Genomic DNA, 27,371 nt, shown 5'->3' with positions numbered 1-27,371 from the left:
TACGTCTCTTTCTAAAACAGTTGAGCATCATCTGTCCAAATATTCTCTCTGGATTCAGTCCTATACGTCTCTTTCTAAGACAATTGAGCATCATCTGTCCAATATTCTCTTTGTATTCAGTCCTATACGTGTGTTACTTAGACAATTGAGCATCATCTGTCCAATATTCTCCTTGTATTCAGTCCTATACGTATGTTACTTAGACGATTACGCATCATCTGTCGTCTCTTTGTATTGAATTCTTTATATACCCTTTCCTTAGCCAGTTTGTTACCTGTCGTTTGAGATGGGTTGAAGCATGAAGTGGGCCTCAGATTAACATTTGTACTGTAAAAGTTAGTTGGTTTGTCGATGGCTTACCCTATGTTCTCTACGGCCTGATGAAAGGAGCTGATTTGACTGGTCCGTCCGTCCAGCGGAGGAGGACATGTTCATCACTGCAAAGAGGTTACGAAGTAAACACACGAGAGATTCTCTATGATCCCTGTTATCATAAAGAGACTGGGTGCCAGGGACTGATCCCTTGCGGTACTCTATGCGTCCAACCGCGCTGAGGTTTGACCGATAATTACCACACGGTACCGTCCGGTTGCGGCTGCAGGAGTGTTTGGTGGAGTATGGGTTTAGTGTCAGGCGGATCCAAGCAAGACCCACCACTACCTGTGGTCAGGTACGGAGCGGTCGAGAGGGTTCACTCGTGTCCAGAAGACGAGTTCCAGGGACCAGTGATGTAAGAGCTACTCATTCACACACACACACACACACACACACACACATTATCAGTTTGTTCATTTACTTAATCATTTATGAATGTTTGCTGGTATATGCTGGGCATGATACACATTCATGAGGCAAATGTTGGCTTGTATGTTGTGCGCCTGCTTGCCCTCCAGGCACTCTCAGTCGCACACACCGGGGGCACTACCAGCCGTAGCAGGAGCAGGTGGCCATCCATCAGTCGCCACTATCTCACTAAAGATGACATAATAGCTATACTGGTGCGGGATGCGGGGATCCGGCGTCGTGCGGCGTGGGCGTGGCGGAGGGAGGGAGGTCGCCGCGTCGCGGGGCCTGGTACGACGCTTGGGGTCGACTTCGCCCCATACGCCCGCCAGGACACACACACACACACACTCCTTTCTCACACTTTACCGGTAGGGGCGCTGGCAGGATTGAGAGGGCTCACACTACCGCCTCTACGGGAGGGGGTGACTCCAGGCCACTGTTCCTCCAGCCCTCCGCCGCCCGCAACGAACGTGACTGTGATGATAATTATCGGGTGTGGAGGAACTCAAGCTCCTGAGCCTGGCCCCGAGCTGCCGTACGCTGGGATACGTATATCTAGATATATATACCCGGCGGTGTCGAAGGACCTGGGTCATACTGGTGCCGGGAGGCGAGGCGGCCCCACTTACCACGGCAGCGTTCGCTACACGCAAGGCAACAACACGGCGTCGGCCCCTCACCCAACCCTTGGCAGACTTGGTGTCCGAAGCCATCGTGAAGGGTTTCCGTGATCGACACTCCGTCCAGAACGGGTCGAAGCCGTCTCGGTCTAAACTTTGAACTGTGATCTGTCCAGCGAGACGTAACGAGACTTGGACATTGCTACTGTCACTGATATTGCCCGTCTCGAGACACAGTGGAACAGACATGTGAAAGCGTTATCCCAACAACACAAAAGAGGGGAGAGGAAAAAAAAGACAATAGAACCGCTTGTCCGAGTTGTGAAAAGTGATGCCTTAAGGCGCCGTGGTGGTGTTGTATCGAAGCAGTTTCGTGTTGAGAGCAAAGGACAGCAGATCCAACCATGGGAGACTACGTAACAAGTTTCCTACTGACGTTATCCTCACGTAAGTCATAACTTCCTTACCTGTACACACACACGGAGGTTCCACTGCAGTATATGTTAGTAGCTGGTGTTCCTTGTCATTCCTTCCTCACCTGTACATACACAGGGAGGTTCCACAGTAGTATATGTTAGTAGCTGGTGTTCCTTGTCGTTCCTCCCTCACCTGTACATACACAGGGAGGTTCCACAGTAGTATATGTTAGTAGCTGGTGTTTCTTGTCATTCTTCTGCAACTATACACACTCGAAGAGGATCCACAGTAGCTTATGTTCCTAGCTGTTGTTCAAAGTGCACCTGATGTAACCACTGGTGTTGTGCATAGTGATTTAATTTCAGTATGTATGTCTTTACAGTGATCTTAGATCTTTTGGTGGATGACGTAGCGGTCAGTGGCCCTGGTGAGAATCTATTGTACTGTACGAGGGGTAGGATCATAAATATCCTGTGCAGTTCATAGACAAGGTCGTGTGCATCTTGTGCATTTCATGGACAGGGTTGTGTGCATCCTGTGCAATACGTGGGCAGGGTCATGTGCATTCTGTACTGTACGTGTGCAGGGTCGTGTACATGGTGCAGTGCTGGTGTAGTGCGTGTAGTGAAAGGATTCTGTTTGAGTGTTTCTTTGCTGCATGAAGTTTGCGACGTGTGAGGGGAAAGTTTGGCTTACCCTGCTTCCTCTGGTGTCTGTCAGGTATGTCTTGTGTGCTGTCTTGCTTTGATAATTCTCCCTATACCTCAAGTAGCGCCCGGCCTTGATGTAGACTTTTGTCCGTGACTGGAGCCTTAATCATGGACAATCACATGTTTACCAAATGGCGTCCTAGCTTCGTCTCTTCGATGTATATCAACTGACTTATATTTCTCTCTTGTGTCTCCCTTGATGATGTGATTATTACACGAAAGTGCACTTGGGAACTTTTCGTGTTTCATTTTCCCCGTGGACTCATAGGAATATATATATATATATATATATATATATATATATATATATATATATATATATATATATATATATATATATATATCAGCAACAATCCCATCCACACCTGATACTTTGCCACTTCACTGTATGCCATGATTTCATGACCTCTTCTCTTTCAAGTTTATCCTTTCATGCTGCATGCCATTTCATGTCAAACGCCCTAGCTCTCCTCCCTGTCATCTAATATATTCAACACACCTTCACAATACTCACTCCACGTCTTCTGCACCTCTTCTTTGCTTGTTACCACTTCCCTGTCATCTCTTCTCAATTTGTTGCCTTGTTCTCATATATTTACTTCCTTCCCTTACATTTTCTTTATTATCTATTCTCCTTGAAATTAATCAATGCTTTTTCATCCTACCTCTCATTTAACCTTTTCTAGCTTCATATGTTTCTCCTCACTTCGTACTACTTTCCCTGTGATCCTAGTTGCTTTTGCTCCCTCCTTGTAGGTGCCATCCATACACCTCCCCTTTTTCACACACTATCAATTTAACTTTCACATTTGACCACTTAGAACCCTTTTTCGTATTGCTAAACCTCACCATTCTGCATTCCACACACTTCACCCACACATGTCAACGTTGCATCCATAGAAACCCTCTGCTCCTCTTTTACTCTTAGTTTCTTAAACTCACATCATGTCATTCTTCTATCTCCGGTGGCGTCTCTGCAAACTGGCCTAATCTTTCTATCTTGCTCACGTTTACCGCTTCCTATACACAATGCCATTTCCCCTCTTTCTCAGTCCACCAAAAGTTTCCACAGTTACTGCCAATCAGATCCGATGGACAATCCATCTGCTGCCCCCTCTCTGCTCATGCAAATCTGACAACCTTTCCCTTGCATACCTGTTGATCAGCACATGTACAATAACACCTATTTACCGCCAACCCCACTCATCTGCATGTATCCACCTTTTGTAAACCATGTATTCTCAGCCATCAAACCTCTCTTAGCACACAGCTTGACATGTCTTACCAAAACTTTCATATTTACACTGGGGACTCTCTGTCCTCTAGTTATACCCTCAGTCGCCATACAGTCACTGAGCTCTCCCCCCCACCCCAAGAAAAAAAAGTTTTTCCTTCACTTACCCACCTCCTATGACCTACTTTTCTTCCAACCTGTAGTTAACTCTTCAGAAGTGCCACCCCTTTTTTTCTCTTATCCCCCTCAGTGACCTTTGACTTCCATGATATTTCCCAGCCATTATCCCTCCTTCCCCGCCTCCCTTGCAAATCTCGTTTCATTCAGAGCCAAAACAGCCAGGTATTTTCACAAAACATAGCACTGACCTCTCCTTTTCATTCTGGTTACAACAAAGAACATACAGACACTCCAGCTTGAGCCTTCAGTGGCACATCCTGCCATAGTTCCTTCTGTTTATGTCTTTGGAAAGTTAACTACAAACAGGGAGGGTTTCTAATTCCCACTTCCACCCATTAAGTACCTCATATGACATGCATGAGATATGTGGCCAGTTTTCTAACTCCTCTCTCCTCAAGGATAGATACACACAAAACATTACACTTTATGACCCATGGTCCCACTCGGTGTTCATGGCCAGCTCCCCGTGTGTGTTGCAGAAGTTTCATAAAAGGGGGCAGGACTCCTGAGGCAGGAAATAATTAAGAAAGTACATGTACATACACATTATATATATATATGTTTGGTAAACAGAGACGAGGTAGTGAAAGCTTTGCAGAAGATGAAAGCCTTCAAGGTGGCAGGTTTGGATGGTATTGCTGTGGAATCTATTTAAAAAGGTGGTGACTGTTGTTGACTGGTTGGTAAGGATATTCAGTGTATGTATGGTTCATGGTGAAGTGCCTGAGGATTGGTGGAATGCATGCATAGTGCCATTGTACAAAGGCAAAGGGGATAAAGGTGAATGTTCAAATTACAGAGGTATAAGTTGGTTGAGTATTTCTGGGAAATTATATGGGAGGGTATCGATTGAGAGGGTAAAGGCATGTACAGAGCATCGGATTGGGGAAGACCAGTGTGGTGTCAGAAGTGGTAGAGGATGTGTGGATCAGGTGTTTGCTTTGAAGAATGTATGAGAAATACTTAGTAAAACAGATGGATTTGTATGTAGCATTTATGGATCTAGAGAAGGCATAAGATGAGTTGATAGAGATTCTCTGAGGAAGGTATTAAGAGTGTATGGTGTGGGAGGTAAGTTACTTGAAGCAGTGAAAAGTTTCTATCAAGGATGTAAGGCATGTGTACGAGTAGGAAGAGAGGAAAGTGATTGGTTCCCAGTGAATGTTGGTTTGCAGCAGGGGTGCATGATGTCTCCATGGTTGTTTAATTTGTTGATGGATGGGGTTGTTAGGGAGGTGAATACAAGAGTTTTGGAGAGAAGGGCAAGTATGCAGTCTGTTATGGATGAGAGGGCTTAGGAAGTGAGTCCATTTTTGTTTGCTGATGATGCAGCATCGGTGGCTGATTTGGGTGAGAAACTGCAGAAGTTAGTGACTGAGCTTGGTAAAGTGTGCGAAAGAAGAAACCTGAGAGTAAATGTGAATAAGAGCAAGCTTATTACGTTCAGTAGGGTTGAGGGACAAGTTAATTGGGAGGTAAGTTTGAATGAAGAAAAACTGGAGGAAGTGAAGTGTTTTAGATATCTGGGAGTGGATTTAGCAGCAGATGGAACCATGGAAGCAGAAGTGAGTCATGGTGGGAGAGGGGGCGAAGGTACTGGTAGTGTTGAAGAATGTGTGGAAGGCGAGAGTGTTATCTCAGAGAACAAAAATGGGCATGTTTGAAGGAATAGTGACTACAACAATGTTATATGGTTGCAAGGCGTGGGTTACAGATAGGGCTGTGCAGAGGGTGGATGTGTTGGAAATGAGACGTTTGAGGACGATATGTGGTGTGAGGTAGTTTGATCAAGTAAGTAATGAAAGGGTAAGAGAGATGTGTGGTAATAAAAAGAGTGTGGTTGAGAGAGCAGAAAAGGGTGTATTGAAATGGTTTGGCCACATGGAAAGAATGTGAGGAAAGATTGACAAAGAGGATATGTGTGTCAGAGGTTGGGGGAACAAGGAGAGGTGGGAGAGCAAATTGGAGGTGGAAGGATCGAGTGAAAAAGATTTTGAGCGATTGGGGCCTGAACATACAGGAGGGTTAAAGGCATGCAGGGAATAGAGTGAATTGGAACAGTGTGATACACCGGGGTTGTGCTGTCAATCAACATATAGGTGTTGCCGTACTCTACCTGCATGAGGTTACACTATGTGAAAGGTCACATTTGGCAAGGCTGTATTATTGGGAATACATTTCTTATCAAACAACTTTCCCTCCAAAGGAGTCTATCATTTCCCTGCTACTGGAAGTAGTGCAGCCTTGGGCTGCAGGAGCCTCTGGAAAGGTCTTAACTAATATGAAAAAAATAATTATTGATGTTCCCAGAAAGTAACAAGATTATTTTGTTCACTAGCTCTTAATAGACTGTATATTATTATAAGTATAATTCACGGAGATTTTTTTACTGAATACGTGACATAAACTAAAAATCCATAAATCTGAAAAACCATATAGGATAATGAATTGAAAGCTAACAGGCACCATTCTGTGAAGGATAATGATGTAGGAGTAATCTTTTGGCAGAGAAATTTTCAACAGTAATAATTGTAATTTGCTTTCACCCTTAGTTGTGTGGGAGGCAGTGGTAGAAACAGCTGGAGGGACACAAGAGGAGTGGGCGCAGCTTGATGTGAGAAATGGCATGGACCTGCTGAAGGATGCTGCCCTTCAATTACTGCAAGTGGTGGAGGAACCTGCCACGAAGTTCTTCTCGTTCGAAGGATTCTTTTCTCCGTAGGTACACTCTAATACTATAGTATAATCATAAAATCATGCAGGAGTGAATATCATTTTCTCTGTTTACACTTCTTGCATATAAATATCCCCTTTTCACCAAAATATGATAGTCATTTTAACAAATTCTGTAATCCAGTCATACCACAGCAGTATTTGGTTACCTGTTTGACATGTGGTACTGCAACAGGTGATAAATATAATCTGTTCACTCAGGGTACAGACATAAGTAGTATCATGTCTGAGGTATGTTACTTAGACAATGGGGGTGTGTTGTCAACTCTGGGCACTAATTAAGTGATGTCATAACTGAGGTGTAACAGAGACAGGCAGTGGGAGCTTGAGCATGTTCAACTATGGGCACTGGTAAAACTGATGACATATCTCAAGTTAGGTGATATCGGTTTGTAGTAAGCTCATAGCACTGTTATAACATACGTGAAGCAGGTAGTGATATTGCTTACTTTACTAGTACGTGTGGGGGTGTGTTGTGAACTCTAGGCACTAATTAAGTGATGTCATAACTGAGGTGTGACAGAGACAGGCAGTGGGAGCTTGAGCATGGTGAACTGGTTAATACAATGACATATTTCGAGATAGGTGATAACGGTTTGTAGTAAGCTCATAGCACTGGTATAACATATATGAAGCTGGTAGTGATATTCCTTAGTCTATTAGTACATTGGCTTCAAAAGCCAATTTCCTGATGGTGTGGATAACTAAAGTCAGAGCATATCATTGATCTTAAAAAGTAATGATTTATCTGTGTTAATATACCTGCCTCCTAGTGTTAAACATTAAGGATGATAATGTTTAAGGACACATTTACTTGGGCAAACTTAAACTATCTGCCTCTTATGTTAAACATTAGTGATGGAGATAATAGTTAGTTATTCATTTACCTAAGTTAACTTAAACTACTTGTCTCCTGATTTTCAACAGTAGTGACAAAATGTTTTGGTAATGGAGACATCTTCATATAGAACCACAACTCTACAATTCTGAGAACACAGCGAGGTTTTTTAAGTGTCATACCAGCTTCAAACAACTGGGCATAACAAGCAGACTTCACTCACTACTGTCCTGAGGTTTATACAAACTAAATTATGCTTATCTTATGCTTGTGCAGTGGAACTTAAAGTACCTCCTAAGGCTCAGTCATCTGTTCTTGAAGCTACCTCTAATGCAGGAAAGGGCGAAAATGTATGAAAAAATCAGAAGCATCATTATGATTGTGTAGCTAGCTTACAGTATTGATTCAAGTGGTATGTGAGTGATCTCAGAATACTAGCTCTTGATGTTTTAGGAATATGAGGTCACATTAAGAAATTGGTTGAGCAGTAATGTTTCTGGTGCAGACAGTGACAGTATGGTCAGTTTAGAGCAATAGTTGAAGTGTTGGTGTATCTGAGGTGTGGTAGTGATGATGTGTTGTCCGATCAGGGTGCTGGTATAAGTGTTATGTCTGAAGTGTGGTCATCAACTCAAGTCATAGGTGTAAGTGATTATGTATTCCCACAGGCTGGCCACACTGGGTGTGTATGTACTCTTTCCTTTGGCACTGATTTTCACGCTGTACCTGAGCCTGGTACTCTGGGCCTCCTCCAGCATTCACACGGCAGATCACCACCTTCATGTGTGAGTATTTGATTCACATACATCTTGGACTCTTTCTTATGAATATACTGAGTTGCAAAATTTGGTATGAGCTGTCTGGCAATACTTCAGCAGAATTGTCATGTTATGCTTTGTGTACAGTAGTGTTAATTCACAAAATAAAATATTGACTGTAATACAGTAAATTTGGGATAAATCTTACTTTGTAGCAGATAATAGTTACCATATTTTGTGCTCACACCATCTGCACTGTTTTAAGAATCTATCATGAGAATGTAGGAATTCAGTGAGTTCACTGATAATTCCTGTGTTCACTTGAATAATTATGATCATCTCAATCAGTTGAAGAGGACATGGGTTATCTCAAACATGTGGAAAAACTTCCCAGGGCAGTAAATTGAAAACCTTTCTGATTTTTTTTTCAGTATATGATAAAGCACTCTACTAACTGATGTTTCATGTTAAAACACAGAATGTCTGAATGAAACATCATGTATTTACCGTGGTAGTTGCAGTAGTTGTAGTATCCTAATGTAGTAATTGTAGTATCCTAATGTAGTACGAGTTGATTTCGTTGTAATATATTCCAGCTAACCTATAACCAATCTGAATTACACAACTCTTCAACAGGACCATTGAGGAGTTGAACTCCAAGGCTGATCAGATCACAGAGGGCATTGCAGCTCTGGCACAGATTTACATAGACAATCCTCCAATTGGATACAGACGCAGCCACAGTGGAAAAGATACACCCGTTACTTCCCCTGATGGGCGTACAAGAGTATCCAAAACAAAATGAAGGATAATAGATATATCCACATTACACAAGACATATGAATGACATACTCTAATACAAGTGAGACAACACACAAGTCATGAGACATGAAACACCATGACATACAAATGAGTTTGAAGGATGCCCCCATTAGTCAACTTTTAATAATATTCTCCATGCTACTGAACAAAATGTTGATAATCATATGAAATATTCAAGTAAACCACTATAACATGCACTAGAATTAAGTTCTTTTAGTATAGTGCCTCCAATTTTGTAGTTAATGTGGTCTAGTTCAAATTTATGCTTGTAACACTAACATATGCTATTTAAATTACCAGTTATGGTTTGCACTAAAGTCAGGTCCTTGGGATATAGTGTTATAGTGCTAATATTTGCTTCTTAATTTTTCAATATGCACATTGAAGTAGCAAGCAAAACCTGAAGTTTTCAATGACATCTCTGCTCTCATACAAAAAACACCTATGCAAGAAATGTCCAGAAATCATTCCCTTGTTATCCTCCTTCCAAAAAACATTTAACTTCAAACATACACCTATTTCACCAACCAATCGTCTTGACTTTCAGTCTTAGAAGGCTTACATCCATGCATCTTTCTTATGATTTTTCACTCCCAAATATCTTTCTCAAATCTTCATCTTGCCTTGGTTCACACTTATTGCCCTTATCTTTCTGTCTAGTCAGGTAAAGAATGGATTTATACAGCCAAACATTGGAAATGGGACACACTTCCTCATGCAAGCTCCTTGCACACACTTAATTCTTTCCATTTACAAGAGGTATCAGTAACTACAGTTCTCCTGCCTTGTATGACAACTGTACTCTTTTCTTTACAACATTTTTATACAGGTAGAGGATGTCTAATCAGAACATCAATATTCCAAGAACATTAGAAATTTGAATATCTGTGCATTTAAGATTCCTGCCAAAATGGTGCAAGAGTTTCAGGCCAGTTACATTTTTTGTGAACATCTGTAACCCAAAGTGTCACTTCATCATCATTGTTCTCCTAGAATTATCCCGTTATTTCTGTTGTTACTACCTTAAAGTGACATCTAGCAGGTATCTTAAGTGGTAATACTGAGTGTAGTGTTATGAAGTAGCATTTTATGCTTATCTTTATCCAGAAACTTGTAACTGAACAGAAATTCGATAAGGTCAAATTGGTCTATAACCTAAGGGAGCATGACAGGTTTGGTAAAATGACCATACACATTAATCAAAATGAAAACATGTTAAAGTTTTATGCCGAGTGATTTCAATAAGGGCATTGATATGCTGAGAACACTACACAAAACTAGATCAGTTGACCTTAATAACTGCATCATTATGGTGAAGGCATATCTTAGTATACATTACAAACAATGAAAAACAATAATTTTCAATTAGTTATTTCATTTATACACAGCTGCTCAGAGACAAATAACAGCTTCATTTGCACACAGCCACTATAGCTGCCATGTGTAATGCCTCAAAGCCAAAACCTGTCATCCAAAGTCAAGCCCCACAGACTATTTCAAGTTTACCAGATACATATATAATGTCAAAAGGTAAACCATGAAATAGTCTATATGTTTGGCCATGAGTGATAGACTCTGGTTAAACAGAAAGATAGTGATAGGAACAGTTGAAGAAACAGCCTCATTTGCTCAGCCATAGCCAAGCCCACAGATTATTCTATAATATGTCGTTCGCCCTTCTACATATAGGATAATCCATAGAATAGTCGGTAAGGTTTGGTTTTAAATGGTACGCTTTGGTTTTGAGGCTTTATACTTGGCAGCTAGAGACTGCATCTGTTTAAATTAAACCATTCTTCATTTGTTCCTGATGCCCCACACTCTATTTCATGGTTTACCTTAACAGCTTCACATGCCCTGGTTTTGCCATTTGACAGTAGGTCGCCCCTCATACATCAAATTAATCCAATTCATTCTATACCATGCATGCATATCATCCTCCTTAGTGTTCAAGCCATGATATCCAAAAGCCTCTTTCATTCCATCCTCCCATCTGTTTCCTCCCTCCACTTCTGATATGTAGATCCTCTTAGTCTTTCTTTGCTCATCCTCTCCACATGTCCGAACTATTTTGGATAAGTACAATAAATAAATGTTTTTTAAATGTTTTATATAATACATATTTACATATATTACATACAGTTAACATTTGGAAACTACATTGGGTATAAAAAACACCATACTTAAAGTTACAAAATGTTCGGACCTTAATCTGAGCCCACCAGAAAGATCAGGATCAACACTGAAAAATCTGTAATTTGTACACTGCTCGGTCCCAAGGAATTCGGACTGGAGATCTTTTACTTATATGTCATCTCTCCTAAATATCAACTTAACAATTTTGTTTTTTATGTTTTCAGATTTAGTACCCTGCAATTAACTGTCCATTTCTCTCTTACCTGTATTTAACAGACATCTTCCAACACATATCATCAAAGTGATCTACACTCTACCCAACTCCTCCTGTGATTAAGTAAATGACATAGCATTAACTGCATACCATAAGTGATGGCCTCCATTTTCATCTTGGTTCAACTATACTTTGCAATCACTCCTTCACACTCATCTCATATAAAACCTTAATCATGGTGACATTCCATCTCCCTGACTCATTCCATTGTTCACTTCGCATCACTCATTCATATCATCATTTACCCTTACACATGCACTATTTCCATTATACAAAAGCTCAGTAACATTCAGAAGTCTACTGTGTACATCGAGAAGCAGATCTTACCAGTCTTTTCATTCTGATTTTACCATAACCATTTAGTAAAACACATTTTGGCTGACGCTTCCTGACTTTGTATGGAGTACCAAAAATATACTGAACTTTTGAGAAAAAATCCTAATTTGGCTTCTGGCTCTCTTCTTACAATTAAAAAGCCCCTTCTAATTACTTTCTGCAACATCCAGGAAATATATGGATAGTATTACTTCTCATCTAAAGGGGATTAAATATGTAAATACATCATACATTTTGTTTCTTTCAATTTCCTGTATTTTAGTTTAATGCAAAAATCACTATCTTCATTCCTAAATACACTTGGTCCTTCAAGTAAGAGATTCCATAAACTCTTTTAACAATCACAATCCTTCTAATAGTGCTCTTGCAAATAATTAATATGTAAAATCATTCCTAACTCCTTTTATTACAAAAGAACAGTGATGTTCATCCACAAATTTCATGTTGCCATACATACTTTCCAAATCAATTCAGCTGTAGCTTAACCTCCATTCTCCACCATCTCACTACCCCATACCATCTCCACTATATATATTTTCTTAATTAGTATCTAAACTTTTTAGTTAAGAAAAATTGCCTCCAGCTAGTGCAAATTTGTATTTGTTAACAAATTCACTCCATCAGGGACATTCCTAGTGGCCAGCTCTTAGTAAAGCATTAAATTAAATCAATCCTTACTACATGATTCGAATACACCTACAATAATTCTACAACTAGTCCTTAGACTAGTCTGCTCAAACAGACAAGGTAGTTTCCTAAAACACAGCAAAAAAAACCATGAAGGACTATACATATATTACTGTCAGCTTTTGGTTCAGGTGTCCAATGTGCTATACTGTTATTTTAAGAAATGCTGAGAAAATCTTATTAGATGAGAGGAACACATATCTGTTACAAGCCTACAACAGCTATCAAAAGGTCTGTCTGTATTCACATGACAATATGCACTAACTTCAGTATGCACTAACTTTCAGGGGTTTACCAGATTTTCAGTAGCATTTTAAAAAACCAGTACAACCTCTTTTTCATATGAATGCAGGCAAGGATGCTATTAAAGAAAAATGCCATGTGACCTACGGGGAAAAATGAGAGAAATGGCACCATAAGCTTGAACAGTTTTTTACTTATGTGAAATATGTCACACTAAAAGAAATTCATCATTTGAGAGTAAATTGACAAGACAGATTCCATGGCTTACCTATGGTACTGCAAACACTGGACAATTATTGCACCCAAGGCTTCACAAAATTTCATCCATAGGAAAACAAAATGAAAATTGCCACATCTACAGGTATTACATCTGTATTGACAAGGACATAGTACTCAATATATGAAAACTGTATTACCTAGTTCAAGCATTAAGTTTGGAAAAAATTCCAATTTCCAGGTATATGTGTATAAAAAAAATGGTCCGACACATTTTGTAAAGTTTCTGAACAAATCACACCTTTGAAAAATTTTTGTTTGTGTCAAATGAGCTAAACATTAATAAGATGTGGTAAATCATCTGGATGTAAAAAATTTCATGAACATGATCTAACTGTTAAATCTACATTCTGAAATTAACATTACTAACATGAAAAGCACATCCAGCACTTATCACATATTCTAGTAACATACTTTTATAAATATAGTTCATACAGCATAGAGGAAATGCCTAAATGAATATCTGCAGCTCCTTGGTAGTAATTTAAAAAATACAATAAAAAAAAAATTAATTCTCTGGCTTTATTCTGGAATGGTATGTGCACTGCCAGACTTGCAATACTTGAACAAAATAGCATATTTGCTGCTATTGAATTTTTTCATAATAGTGAAGCTTTGAGCCAATTTTTTTTTTTTTCAGAATCATAGAATAAATATATATTAAAAAACTGATGTCACTCATACTTCTTTTGCGATGTTGACTTCCCATACAAATTATATACAATGAGCACAAGGGCACCAGGTTCAAGCAAGTACTGTAATAAACAATACCAGCCAGTTAGACTAAATGTTTGAGATTAAAGTAATACCATAGATGATACAGAGTAACATTATATGCATAACATCTTGGGCAAACTTGGGAATAGTCTTCTTTTCATACAATGCTACTCTCAATGAAAACTATCAAACAGTATTCAAATCATCAGTTTCCACAAGGTTTTCAGGTATTCCATGTCAAAACGGTTTATAACACAGACAAAATATCACAAAACTAAGGCAAACACATATTATCCAATCATTTTCTTCACACTAAATCCCAGAAATGGGACAGACACTGCTACAGCATGGAAAAGTAACTAGTCAAGGATCCAGAATGGCTAGTGACCAGCTCAGCACATACCATTATCACGAACTCCTATCCACTGTAACTCTCAATTATATCCAGCAGAGGAACTCAAGGTTAATCATCTGAACTGAATTTTCACACACCTGCTTATCATATTAAGAACAATATGCTAAGAGGATAACCAGTCACTTTATAATACAGATTCTTCCTGTTCTATGCCTTCCTAATGCATCACTAAACATCATGGCAGAGAAGTATCATTAGTGAATACCTTATGCTTGGGATAGAGATGTGAATCAGTAGCTATATTAGTATAAATGATAACTACAGTTGATACATCAGACAAAAATCAAATTTTAATTAATTTAAGACATTTTATGATTATCTAACAGTAATTTGTTTTTAAATTCTATCAGCTGTTTAATTTCAACCTTGAAAATCTCAATTTTTTTCTTACAAAATAATGCAATCGTATCTGTGATGGAAAAGGGACTCACTGAACCATTTATTACCTAAGCCCAGTTTAGGTCACATACAGTGTATGTGGACTACATGTAGCCGAGTTATTCAAAGGTTGAAGGATAATATACCATGGTCATATTACATGATCTGGAGCAACCAATCATGAATAAATCATTTATATCCAACCCTCCCCCCAAAAAATAAAAATCCATTGGAGCTATATCTGATTCCTGCTGATCTGATGCTCAGCAGAACTTCCAGCGATTACCACAGTGGTTGCAGAGCACAAAAGTGGTCATTGGTTCATCAGAACTTCTCGTCTGCATCTATTTGGAGATAAAAGTTTGTGTAAGATTCATGTAACACACGTTATATAGCTGCCCTGTAAGATACAAGAGATTTGGAACTGATCAACCTTCTGACAAATGTCATTACCAACGGATACATGTTTTACCATAGAAGAGGCAAAGACTCCACAGTACCTTAAATAACATAAGAAATGTAATAATACAATTAATGAATGGGACTCTGGTTGAAAAGTAACATCTACAGATCCCTATAGGATTTCATGAATATTGTGAGTGGGTTCTGGTGGAACCTAGTCAATGATAATACTGCAATCAAGTAAACTAAACTTCAAAGAAAAATGGGCTATGGATGTATGTATCAATAACAGAGGAATAAGTGTTGAAATACTGAACAGATGTGTAAGTATGGACATGAAGAAAGGATTAAGGGGCAGCATAGTACTCCTGACCCTGACCTATGCAGTTGAAACATAGACATGGAATGAGTTACAGAGGTCAAAATTCCAGGCTGTGGAAATGAGTTATTTGAGAGGAGCATTTTGTATGACTTGACAGAATGAAGAAAACATGAAGGGGTATATGATAGATCTGGTATGATATGGAATGAATTGTGAGTGACGAGTGGGTGAAGTGTAATACCTTGAGGTAGCATGGGTACGTGGAAAGAATGCAAGACAAGGAATATAATACACGAGTACGATAGTACAATCAAAGGGGTTGGTGTGAACGGAATATCACCTGTGACATGGGAAAATACAACAGAAGAGTACTGGAGGAAGATAAATGGTGGAAAAATGCATGAAATGGTGAGTGTGAGAGGCACCTAAGGACAGGGATAAGTAGTGACTCCCTTTATGGGAGTTCCTAGAGCAAACAGGCTTAAGAGATAAAGACAGATGGATTCTCACAAAATGTATATCTTGAAGGTTGAAAAACCTTTCCTCTCAAAAGCAGTATCCTGTGAGCAATGATAAGCATATCTTGGTAAGATGCTGGCATGGTCTTGTTCAACTTCATGTCTGGTAAGGAGGCAGTAGCCTAAACTGAAGCTTTAAAAATGACTTCATGGTGTTCACAGCAAAATACTCATATGAATGGGTCTGCTCTCAACCAATCAGCAACTAACAGGCTAACATAACTAGACTCATCAAATATCAAATGCTCGAAGCTCACACATTTTGCAGATCACACAAAAAAGGAGAGAAAGCTGAGTAGGGTGAATAAACGAGGAAAAAATTGCTCATATGACACCCCTTCAGAGAGAAAAGATATTTCAACCTTCAAAACCTAAATTTCTCTTCTTTGCAGCCAGCCCTACAAGTACCAAGAGTAAAACCACATACCATAAGCTGGCCAAAGTTCACAGCAGGGGTAGAACCGAACTCAGGTGAAAATCAGTAGTGTAATTATTCTTAGGTATACACTTACTTTACATTTCATGACTCATATCACATGCTCCGGTAAGGAAAGTACATCATGGTCTGGGCATATGTATAAAATTCAAGGATCACGAGAAAAATTACTGACCAATGAGAGATGAATGTGGTAGGCAGCTATTCCCTTGTCTGACCAATGAAAGCTCGCTATACTGCTACACGATTTCATCAGTTCTCCACCCCCTCTCACTGGGGCAGGTTAAATGTTGAGTGCTGGGTAACAGCAGATCAACAGGCTGCAAGTTCATACTCAAGGATCCCTACTTGAATTAGAGAGCCCTAAGTGTCTGTATTTGGGTGAAGAGTCTAATATAGATGTCTCTTTCTCCATCTCTCTCATGAGGGTGGTGTTGTGGCAAGATCTCAGATGTGTCTTTGGCCTTCAACTTTGTAGGTGACATAAAAGACATTGGGACTACTTAGTGGTGGTCATATATATTTGACAACAGAGCTTGCAGTCCTCCTGTGAGCACCAGAATTCGCATAAAACTATACAAGACTCTGGGTCATGTGTTAAACGAACACAATGTCATATCATGTAATGATATGGTGACAGAGGTAAACACCACTAATAACATTTGGTTTTCATGGGTCTTGTAGGGTTTTATCAACATTTTCTCCATGAATTTGCAAAGACTGTAAGCCTTCAATAGATACATTTAAATAGGATCAAATGTCTGAGTGGAATAAGGATCAACAGGAAACTTTTAATCTTTAAAAGTAAGCCCTCCAGTCCCATACTTCCAAAATATTTCAAAACAATTTCTCTTAGCGACTGATGCCTCAGGCAAAGGCCTTGATGAAGTCCTAATGCAACACAGAAATGAAAAGCCAGTACCCACTGCCTATGCCAGTATAATGTTGTCTAAGCCAGAATTAAGCTCCTCAGTAATGGAACTGTAGACAGTGGTCTGAGCCCTGAAACACTTTCAGGACTTAATTTTCCTTGCTAATGCAGGAAACAACAGTCACATACAAAAAAAATTTACAGATACTCAATGCATGTCTTGGCAGACCATGTACCAGTAGTGGAACTAATTAAGAATAGAAACCACAAGGATAAGCAAGTTCATTGGTATCTAACTGTACATGATTTTATTTAATTTCATGTAATTCATAAAGTGCTAGAACCTAATGGTTATTCAACACTTTATAGCATGAAAAGATATTCAAAAACTCAAAAATATTTGCAAAGAATTATGTCTTGCATCTAAGAAATCAAAAACCTATATATGTATAATATTGAGTATTTTGGCTTCGTTTAAAAAAACCATGTCTATTTACAAAATCATTATTGTCTATGTTCCCAATATTTCATTCCTTCCACTCCAAAAGTCCACATTTGATTCCGAGATTCCTATGCACTTTGGCATTCTATTCAAACATATTCCACAGTAATAATGCAATGGCACATGTCACATATTGGGCATGTCTCCTTTCCATCAAGTGTCCATGGGTCAACATAGTATGAGCAATCCTCAGTTGACAAAAAACTGTCTCAAAATGCTGATTTCTGTTGAGGATGGAAGTCCATATTTCAACAACTTTCTTTGCCCTCTGCAGTTTGTTATTTTCTGGGCTTCCAAGTCCCATCAGCTTGCCATATACATTTAACATAATTCTTTATTCTAGCACATAAAATCATTGTGCGGTATAACTCTCTGACCCTACATTTGATTACCTTTACAGTATGGCAGATAAAGCTGCAGATGCCCTGTCATTTCACAGAACAGCAATAATGCCTCAATACATTAGTCTTACTGTGGGAGGAGTATCCATCTTGCAGCTGCAAGACCCTCAGTATGATCCTTTAATATGCTTCCTTACACACAAATGTGAAGGCCCTCCAATCACAGGGAAGAAAATAGCTCCCCTATGGGATTACAGATTATTAGTAATGCATTGTAAAGGACATAACTTTGGATGATAGGGGCCACTGTGGAAAGGGAAACCTGCAGCTCATGGTCCCAAGAAGCTTGGTCCCAGCTGCTTTGAAGCTTGTCCATGACTTCCCTGGCAGTGCCCATTCTGGTAAGGATAGAATGCTGAGACAGGCCTGGCTCAAGTATTTTTGGCCTGATATGGCCCAAGAAATACGAGCCAATGTGGACAGATGTCATTCGCATGCTATTCATAAAGTAAACATGGTGGGACCAGCCTCTATGTTGACATGCAGTGCCACAGATAGGCCTTGGGACAAAGTCTCCCTGATCTGCTCTCTAGATTTTGACCAAGTGAGGAGGTAACTGCCATCTTTTAGGCATAATAAAATATTTCTCTAGGCTTTGTGAATTCATCCCAATTAGAGACATAACAGCTGTCTCACTGGCACAAGCTTTTCAAGATGCCATCATCTGCAGACTAACAACATATGAAGTAATTGTCTGATAACGGTAGAGTGTTTAGTAATGACGTAATGAGCGAAACTTGCAAGATAAATAAAATTTATAAGTGCAACACTTGCATTCCATCCTACAAGTAACAGTCAAGTTGGGCAGCTTAACAGGAAACCTCTGTACATATAGCATCAGATCATAAATCCTGATAGCAGTACATAGGCCAAGACCAAACCTTCAGTACAAAGTGCAATAAACTAAGCAATAAACGTCTCTGTTTCATCTTTTTCACTATCTCTGGTGATGAGACTGCCTTACAAACTTTTATTCTTAAAACTGAAACCAGCACATAACACGGAGGAATATGTTCAGAGCGGACTAGCATAATCACAAGATCATTATTCCAGATTTGACAATGGAAGAGAAAAATTGAAAACATGCAGCATGCAAGAAATGTGCAGGAAATAATCAGACATCCCACCAGCTGCCCCTCTCAGCAGGTTTACATCAAAAATCTTCTTTTTTGCATGCCTGTCAATAAGAACATACTCCAATAATGGCCACTGGCCCTAACCTCACTCATCCATGCAAACTTATGAATGCAGTTTCGGGCAAGTATTCTCAATTATTAATCCTGCTTTTACAAGAGGGAATGATTTCCAGCCCCTACTCCCTCCTCTCTTAGTTGCCTTCTATGATGCACAGAAAATAGTGGGTAGTTGTCTTTCCACCCTGTCTACAAGGATAACATGCAACATACCATAAAAAATGTAAATTTGTGATGACAGTACAACAGTACAATACCTGATTGTATGTGCAGTCACGATGTCCACATTTGCCGCATTTTAGCAAGTCTGTTTTGGTACCCTGAGCAACAGCCAGTTGATGGTCATCTATACCTTCTTTCGTAAACTTCTCTCGAAGAGCTTTCATGTCATCACTCGCCATATCCTGTAACACAGTACATCAGCAAGTGCTCTACCTGCATTCACTGGCTGTAGGGAAGTTTGTATGGAAACATGGAGAGGGTGTCTCCTCCCAATCTGATAACTGAGAGGGAGAAAGCAATGGGCTAGAAAATGAAAGTTCTTTAAAGTTTCTTTCTCACAATGACAGATACTTCCATCATCTAAATCCTAAAGACATCCCTAATATCGAGGGAAACCTATGGTTGAGAAAAATCACCAATATTTTGTTATAGCAATGATTTTTTGGCATAAACTGATGTTACTGATGTTACAGCTCTGAGTAAGCAAGTCTTTATGGTGTGCAATCTATATAGTAAGAAAATTTTACAGAAACAGCTTACTAGGAAACATGTTTCCATAAACAGCTTACTTCTGAGGACATGGTGGCCAATCTCTTTGGAGAAATAGCACCTCTAAGTACATTTTCCCGCAACTGTGGGTTCTTTGAGTCTTTCAAGTTGTACACCCGTGACCGCAAACGATTCTTGTAACCCAAATCAGTATTTCGGAACTCTTGGTAAATTGCCTCTTCAATCTTTTCTGCCAAACTTTCAGGAGTATCTACCACACCATCGGGCATTTCTGAAAAATTTTAAGGACATCACAATATCAACTAACAACTCGAAAACCAACAAATGTAACAAAGCTTCTGGGAGAGTCAGCATATGACCTGTAACAAAGTGTGAATTTTTTAAGTATGTGTGCAAGTGCACAAGTGAAAAAACAGCATGACCAGAGGAACAAGCAGTGTGGTTATGTTCAAAAAGAGTTCAAAGTACTTGGCTGCTTTTAAGAAAATACATTACAAACATTTAAGTGAAACGGTAAAAATCTGCAGACAGTTTTTTGGTTGGTAAAACAATAATAGTTAGCTGTTCAGAATATCATGCATGATAGACAGCATATTCATACAGTAACATCAAGCTTGATGTCAGGTAAGATCAAACTCCTGTTAGCTAGTGGTCATAATAATGATAGTAGTTTGCAAAATTTCTCCATAATGCTATCCCTCCATAACTTTGTTTTTTCTACTTAAAACTTAATGCTTTATGTTAAGATGATATACCAAAAGAAGAGCATTTCTGTTCAATAACTCCATTCCTAAATGCATGGTATAGATCAGGTACATAAAGCATCTTAGCTCACTCATACACATCCCCCTACCATATCCATTGCATTAAAAGTAAAACATTCATTTACATGCTATTATAAGGGATTCTTATTTTCACACTTTGCACAAATGGCTGATTCATCAAATGAGATTTAAGTCTTAAGTCACACCACCCTAAAACACAAATTGTTCCTATTACATCAAAAGTTACACTACTACTTTGGCATCTTCACCTAAAATATCTTTAGCTTAAATAAATTACTATACAGCACCTGCCCATCCCTTCCATGATGTACCCCTACTTGTTTCAACTATCCTACAGGACTACACCATTTCAAAAAGGCCTTCATTCATACACTTTATAGTGATTTTTTGCACCATATGTCCTTCTAACATCATCATTCTCTTTCTATATCTCCCCTCCTTATTCCAGCTGTGCTACAGAAGTTATACATCTCAATTGCACTTATTTTCTACTGCTCATAACCTTAGCTTCCCAACCAACATCCTACCTGAGCTTCATTCCTTCCTCATCATTCCCTTCAGGCACATGTATTTCCTCCGCAACCCTTCCCCCTAATGTGTGGTCTTCCCTGTGCAACTACTCTCACCTATCCTGATTTTATTATCTTAACTTAAGCACATTAAAGAACATCACATGCTGGTTTGCAGTTTCTGAACATCAATTTTTCCTTTCTGCTAACAAAATTTCATTAGCTCTATTAGTATCTGGATTTAGAATACTCATGCACAAGCACAATAAACTGGGGCAAGAAAAAGATTATGAAATAAATGACCTGATAATTTAAGTGCATTGCTAAGCATTTCTCTGCATTTTAGGCGCAAAGAATCTGTTGTTGGTGGGGCTGATGGTGGAAAGGAGGCTGGCTTTGAGCTTCCACCACTGCTGCTACCATTGCTGTTACTGCTACTGTTACTGCTGCTTTTAGATTCTTTCTTATCTTCCTTCTCTTTCTTTTTCTCCTCTTTACCCTCCTTTTCATCATCATCTTTCTTGTCTGAAAAATATTAGAATATGTATCTAATGCCGAAGACTTAAAAACATACAACAATATTAGATTATATTCAAGTTGTACAATCAACATGTCATCTTTAAATAAAAAATACTTTAAACAAAGAATCCTTCTAAAAGCAAAAAATGGCAAAAGAAAATCACCTAAAGCATTCTCAGTACCTGTTTGAAAAACAAAATTTCTCAGGTTAATTCTGAATGCTTTCAAAAGACTTAACACTCCTCAATGAAAATAAACAAAAGGTCAAGTATACTCCAGGAAATGAGAACAGTTGGCTGATTAAACTTTTCCATATCCTATAACACATACCAGGTATTGTAAAATTTGCACAGCTTATGCATAATTTAGTTACCTGCATGTTCAAAACATTTTCAGAGTATCTATCTTTAGAAACAACTTCATGCTGAATACTTTATGAAATTTGACCTTTGGGCTCTTCTTGAACAGTAAGGAGATGGATGCTTACAAAATCTCTAACTAATCAGCTATGTCCTAATTACAGTAAAAGACAGGAACTTTAGGAAATCTACAAGCGCACTTATACACTTTCACTAACAAAACACTCACTACTGTACCTTTCATCTCCCCAAGGTCTTTCCATAACCCAAAGAGCAGTAATAAATGCCTTACAGTATTAGCTGTAGATACTTTTACTTGTTCAAATAACGTACCATCTAGCCAGGCAAACTGTCAGTGGTTCATAAGCCAGAAGTGATACATAACTGAGATACTCAGAATTGTGCACTGGAAGCTGGCACATAATTTATGTATCTGCTTTCCTTATGGTAAGTGAAGATTTAACAAAAAGGATCAGAGTTTTTTCACTAACTCATAATATCAATCTTACTTACCAGGTACAAATTTCTTCCAATTCTTTATTAGCTGTTTAGCAGTTGAGATGACCTCTTCATCAGTTGAAGCCTTACGGAGAGCATTCACAGTCATGCCAATGCGTGTTTTTGATAAAACCTGCATGGGGCAAAGACTACCATTACAATAATGCACTACAGGACCATAAAAGTACTTTAACAAACCATTACATCTGACAAAGTGAGGATGTAATTTTCAATCGCACTGGCTAGGCTCTGATGGCCTTGAAGTCTTAGGCCAATAAATCTTTTTCTTTTCAACACCAGACAATCCCATCCTTGTCAACTGTAGTAACTTAAGCATGTTCCAAGGTTATAAGACAACGGTCTGCTTGTTTACTCTTCGCCAAAAACTTAGATAACACAAAAGTCCACTTGTAAGTACAGGAACAGTAAACAAAGGATAATTACAGTGGAGTATTTAATCCTTCAACAGGGTAATAGCTAAAACTTTTTTTACAGTATGGTGGGTTTGTGCTCAAGATTTTCTCACTCCACCAATGCCAAAGCAGTCAATATTTACCTCCCTTAAAAAGCAAATCATTTTCAGCATTTCACAGAAAGACTTGCCTGAGTTCAGACAGTTGTCTTTATCTTATACTCACAAGAATTCTAAACTGATTTAGATATCCCTTGCAAAGGGTAATATGTGGCTTTACTTTGTGATTGTGCCTATGTCAAATGCTATCTTTGGGAAAATTCCACATTCATCCCTAGATTAGGTGAAGATTTCTACATATATTCATGAGTTTCCAGATACTGCAAGATAGCAAGAAAATAAGAAGAGCGCGGATGAGTGTAGATCAACTAAAATGGCACGTATATGACACAAAGACTAAAGGTATGGTAGGAGGCCAGAAAGCATGAGTATATACATGAGAAAGGTGCCATATCATAAAATCCAGCTATAATGTGCCCATGTCATGATAAAAAAACAGTTGGTTCAACATAAAACAGCCTGTTATGCAATGAATGAAGTGAACATATCATGTGTGTACACAGAAAAAAAAACAAGTGGCTGTGGTTTGGTTAGGTTCGAATGAAATATGCCCAGCAGAGTTTCAAAAAAGATTTCTTATTAATTCCCTGTCACCAGCAACCAAACTTTAATGGTTTATCCAACTATGGAAGACAAAGTAGATAACATATGATGATTATCTCACCTGGAAATTTATTGGCAGTCCTTGCAATACCTTTAGGATATCTAATGCCTGTGACTGATCCTGTAAACAAAAAGAAACCTATATCAGTGTTATTCCATTTACTGAACAGGAGACCTACTAATAATTAAAGCTTCCCCCACCAAATTTCAGTTCATTCAGTCAACTGACTTTTATGTTAAAAAGTCTTCAGCTTTATCTTTATACTTTTATTAATAAACAAAGGATACAAACAATTATCATGAGCATTTAGCCATCTGCCACTGATGAATCTTAATGAATTATAAGCGAGGCACCACATCATTGTAAAGGAAACTGCAAACCAAAATAAAATAACATACACAGAAAAGCAACAAACAAATAAATGTAAATTTGTAATAAGTTAAATGCATCTCCTACAGTAATAAAGATGTATTTTGCCAATCCTTTTTTACAATCCTCTTGTATTTCTTTACATTCCTGTAAATGAGTCACTGTCCTGTCCTGTAAACAGCTTTGAATAGGATATCATTATTTCACAATGGTAAAGCAGTTTTTGAGAAGAGAATAAAAGTAGCAGACCATGATCTGTAGCATTACCAGTATATTTTATTCTGAAATCACTATGAAGACATTAGCGGTAAGGATTGCGAAGCTTGGAAAATGTGAGGTTAAGCAACATTTGAGTTGAAGAAACACTCGTAAATAATCAAAAGAACTTAAGGGGACCTTGGCTAACTTCCTTTACAATAAAATGCTCAACGTCCAATCAAGTTCCACAAACTAAGTAATTGTTTTGCAATGGTGATATAGAGTACTGAATAGAATGATTGGTGTAGTGCAGCCTAGAATATTACATTTTCTTCTACAATATCAGAAAATATGACAGTAGTAAAGGTTGTTATAAGGAAAAATGTAGGTAAGATTAAAGCAAAAGTTGGTGACACGTGAAAAATAAAGAACGACGAAACCTCAACTAGTGGCCAAGATATATCTTAATGTTTGATATTCTAATTCAGGTATATTCCACAAACTCATTATTGACCATCATGTCAACTGCCTACAAATGTGAAAAACATATGAAAAATTAACAACTGTTCGGCCACTGCGATGGGGAAGTAGTACTTCATTTTTGCACTGCCTTGGCAAGAAAGAAATGTGTATACATTCATATAAATAATGAAACATATAATTAGGGATTAGGATCAAACTGCATAGTCAGGTGTGTATATATTACATCATTTGGGGGATGCATCATATGCCTGGTATTGCAGCAGACTGAACTTCATAATTTCACCACATATGCTCATACCACATTATCATTGCTATTATTAATACTATTATCATTATATATATATATATATATATATATATATATATATATATATATATATATATATATATATATATATGATTTATCATTATCATTATACTTGATCGCCACTTCCCTGTCAGTGAGGTAGCGCCAGGAAACAAAGAACGGTCCATCCACTCATATACACATATATATATATACATAAATGCCCATACACGCACATATACAAACATATATATTTCAACATATACATACACATACAAAGACATATACATATTCATACTTCCTTGCTTTCATCCATTCCTGGCGCTATTCCCCTGCTTCAGCAAGATAGCGCCAGGAAAACAGACAAAACAGGCCACATTCGTTCACAGTCTCTAGCTGTCATGGGCAATACATCGAAACCATAGCTCCCTATCCACATCCATAGTAAGGAAGAACAACTGAATTTATTTCAAATTCATGATTCACTGCCACAATGAGGGAACACTACATATCCTGAGTAGCCAGTCAGTGGGTTAATGTATAATTAGGTAATACACTTGTAAAAATTCAACAGACCTCCTAAAATCTTAAAATCCACCCCAAGATCCATGATTTACTTAAATGTTCAACAGTATAAAGGTAATATATCTGTCACACGAATGAAAATGCACCACCATCATGACACCGGATGTCAATAAATGACAGAACAGTGAACAGTCAAGCAATCCCCAACTAGAGATGAGTGTATTGTAGGTTTACTTTTTCCATCATTCTGGTTGTTAGATTAGAATTTCACAAGTGCTGTTGATATCGTACAAATTCGTTACCTAATTACACATCAACTGTACTTACATTTTCCCTAATAGATGCATGCCTCAGGGCCCATCTAATTATCATTCAGTGAAATATAAAGGTCCACATCATATTCCACAACTTATTATGTTTTCTAAATGCTACACTAGCACTGCACTAAATTTGTCAATAATCAAGTTAATGTAAATGGAGAGCTTTTCTATGGCATTACCAATGGAATTCAATTTTTCATTTTCACCTATCTTTTTATTCATAAATTTACCCAAAACCTTGACATTTTCACTAATAGATATACTGTAAGGAAACAATGATCCTCAAATATTCATGACTTAAGAAGGCAAGCTCAAATCAAACCTAGCCTTATGAGGTACACCCATCTCTGTCGGTACCACCCCCCTCCTTCACTTGTACTATGTTCCTCTATGCTTATACCTAACAGAAATGAATTGTGTAAAGTTTTCTTCTAAGTATAGCCACCATATCAAACACATATCTTTGACATAAGTGGCCTCCGTCTTTGTTTCCGCGAAACAATTTATGTGGAGGTTTAATCTGGAGATAATGGAACATGTCACCATTGCGAGATGATCTTTTTTGCATCAGTTCAACCCCCTTCTGCGTTTCCATGCTGCCGTGAGGTATTATTATACCCCTCAGTGATGAGAAGAGGTGCAAGTGCGTCAACTTCAGAGGGCGCGAGTGTGGTTCACATGCAGCCTCCACACACACACACAGACACACACACACATACACACACTCCACCACCACCACCAACAAACTACTATTTTCGATGTCCAAACTTCGTGTGACCAACAACTCACGCCATCGGTCGACGTCATTTTATCTAGCTTCTTCTTAATCTTTAGCACTTCCTCTTCGCAACCCATGATTTGAGAGGGGGTTCTACGGGGATGCAAGATTTCAGTCAGAAACGGGAAGGTGTAGCAGCGTAATGCTTCAGGAAGCAGACGCCGGCGATGACTGTTGTGATTGGTCGACCGCTGTTGCTGGCCCGCGTCCGCCCACACAGCCACAACCGCTAACTTTTTCAAAGCTTCAAATTCACGGTATATACTCAGCCATGCCTATGTCATGAACTCGAGGAGGTACGGTCTAAAGTGTGATTAAATATTGCCAATTTCCTCGTGGTATATATGGGGTGAATCCGATCTAGGTTTGAATTAAGGTCCGTGTGGTAGTTTAAGCATTTTCTTGTCATAATATATCGATAATGTGACTTTTCTTGAGATTTAGTCTCCTAATATTTTTCTCTACAGGGACTAATCAACTTTAATCAACGATGACGTCCTAAAGTAATTCACTGCTTAAGAAGGGTGTTAATACCCAAGTCTGATGGTAAGCTCAGCTCATTCAAGTATCCTCAAGACGGAAGAGACAAATTACGACGTTAGAAATTCCCTTATCGATTATTGGCCGTCAACTATTCTATTCGAACCCCGGGTACTAGTGGGTATAGAG

The 27,371-nt window shown here is 38.6% G+C and overlaps 2 protein-coding genes across 2 annotated transcripts; one reads left to right on the top strand and one right to left on the bottom strand.

Moving 5' to 3' along the window:
• The first annotated feature begins 1,129 nt into the window (after positions 1–1,129).
• LOC139747154 (uncharacterized) lies at positions 1,130–12,022 on the top strand. Its single transcript, XM_071659105.1, has 4 exons — positions 1,130–1,853; positions 6,500–6,665; positions 8,187–8,303; positions 8,913–12,022. Exons 1-4 carry the CDS (start codon positions 1,811–1,813, stop codon positions 9,079–9,081), a joined length of 495 nt encoding a protein of 164 aa, XP_071515206.1. The 5' UTR covers positions 1,130–1,810; the 3' UTR covers positions 9,082–12,022.
• Positions 11,192–26,930, bottom strand: TfIIS (RNA polymerase II elongation factor). Its single transcript, XM_071659104.1, has 7 exons — positions 26,714–26,930; positions 23,804–23,863; positions 22,623–22,740; positions 21,535–21,756; positions 19,997–20,208; positions 19,463–19,609; positions 11,192–14,904 (listed from the first exon to the last, which is right to left on the bottom strand). The coding sequence occupies exons 1-7, from the start codon at positions 26,777–26,779 to the stop codon at positions 14,824–14,826; spliced, it is 906 nt and encodes a 301-aa protein (XP_071515205.1). The 5' UTR covers positions 26,780–26,930; the 3' UTR covers positions 11,192–14,823.
• Between the last annotated feature and the right edge of the window lie 441 nt (positions 26,931–27,371).

This window comes from Panulirus ornatus, chromosome 67, assembly GCF_036320965.1.
Source record: "Panulirus ornatus isolate Po-2019 chromosome 67, ASM3632096v1, whole genome shotgun sequence".
In the NCBI taxonomy this organism is placed as follows: domain Eukaryota; kingdom Metazoa; phylum Arthropoda; class Malacostraca; order Decapoda; family Palinuridae; genus Panulirus; species Panulirus ornatus.
Note: the sequence above shows the minus strand (reverse complement) of the source record. Positions and strands in the feature narration are given on the sequence as shown.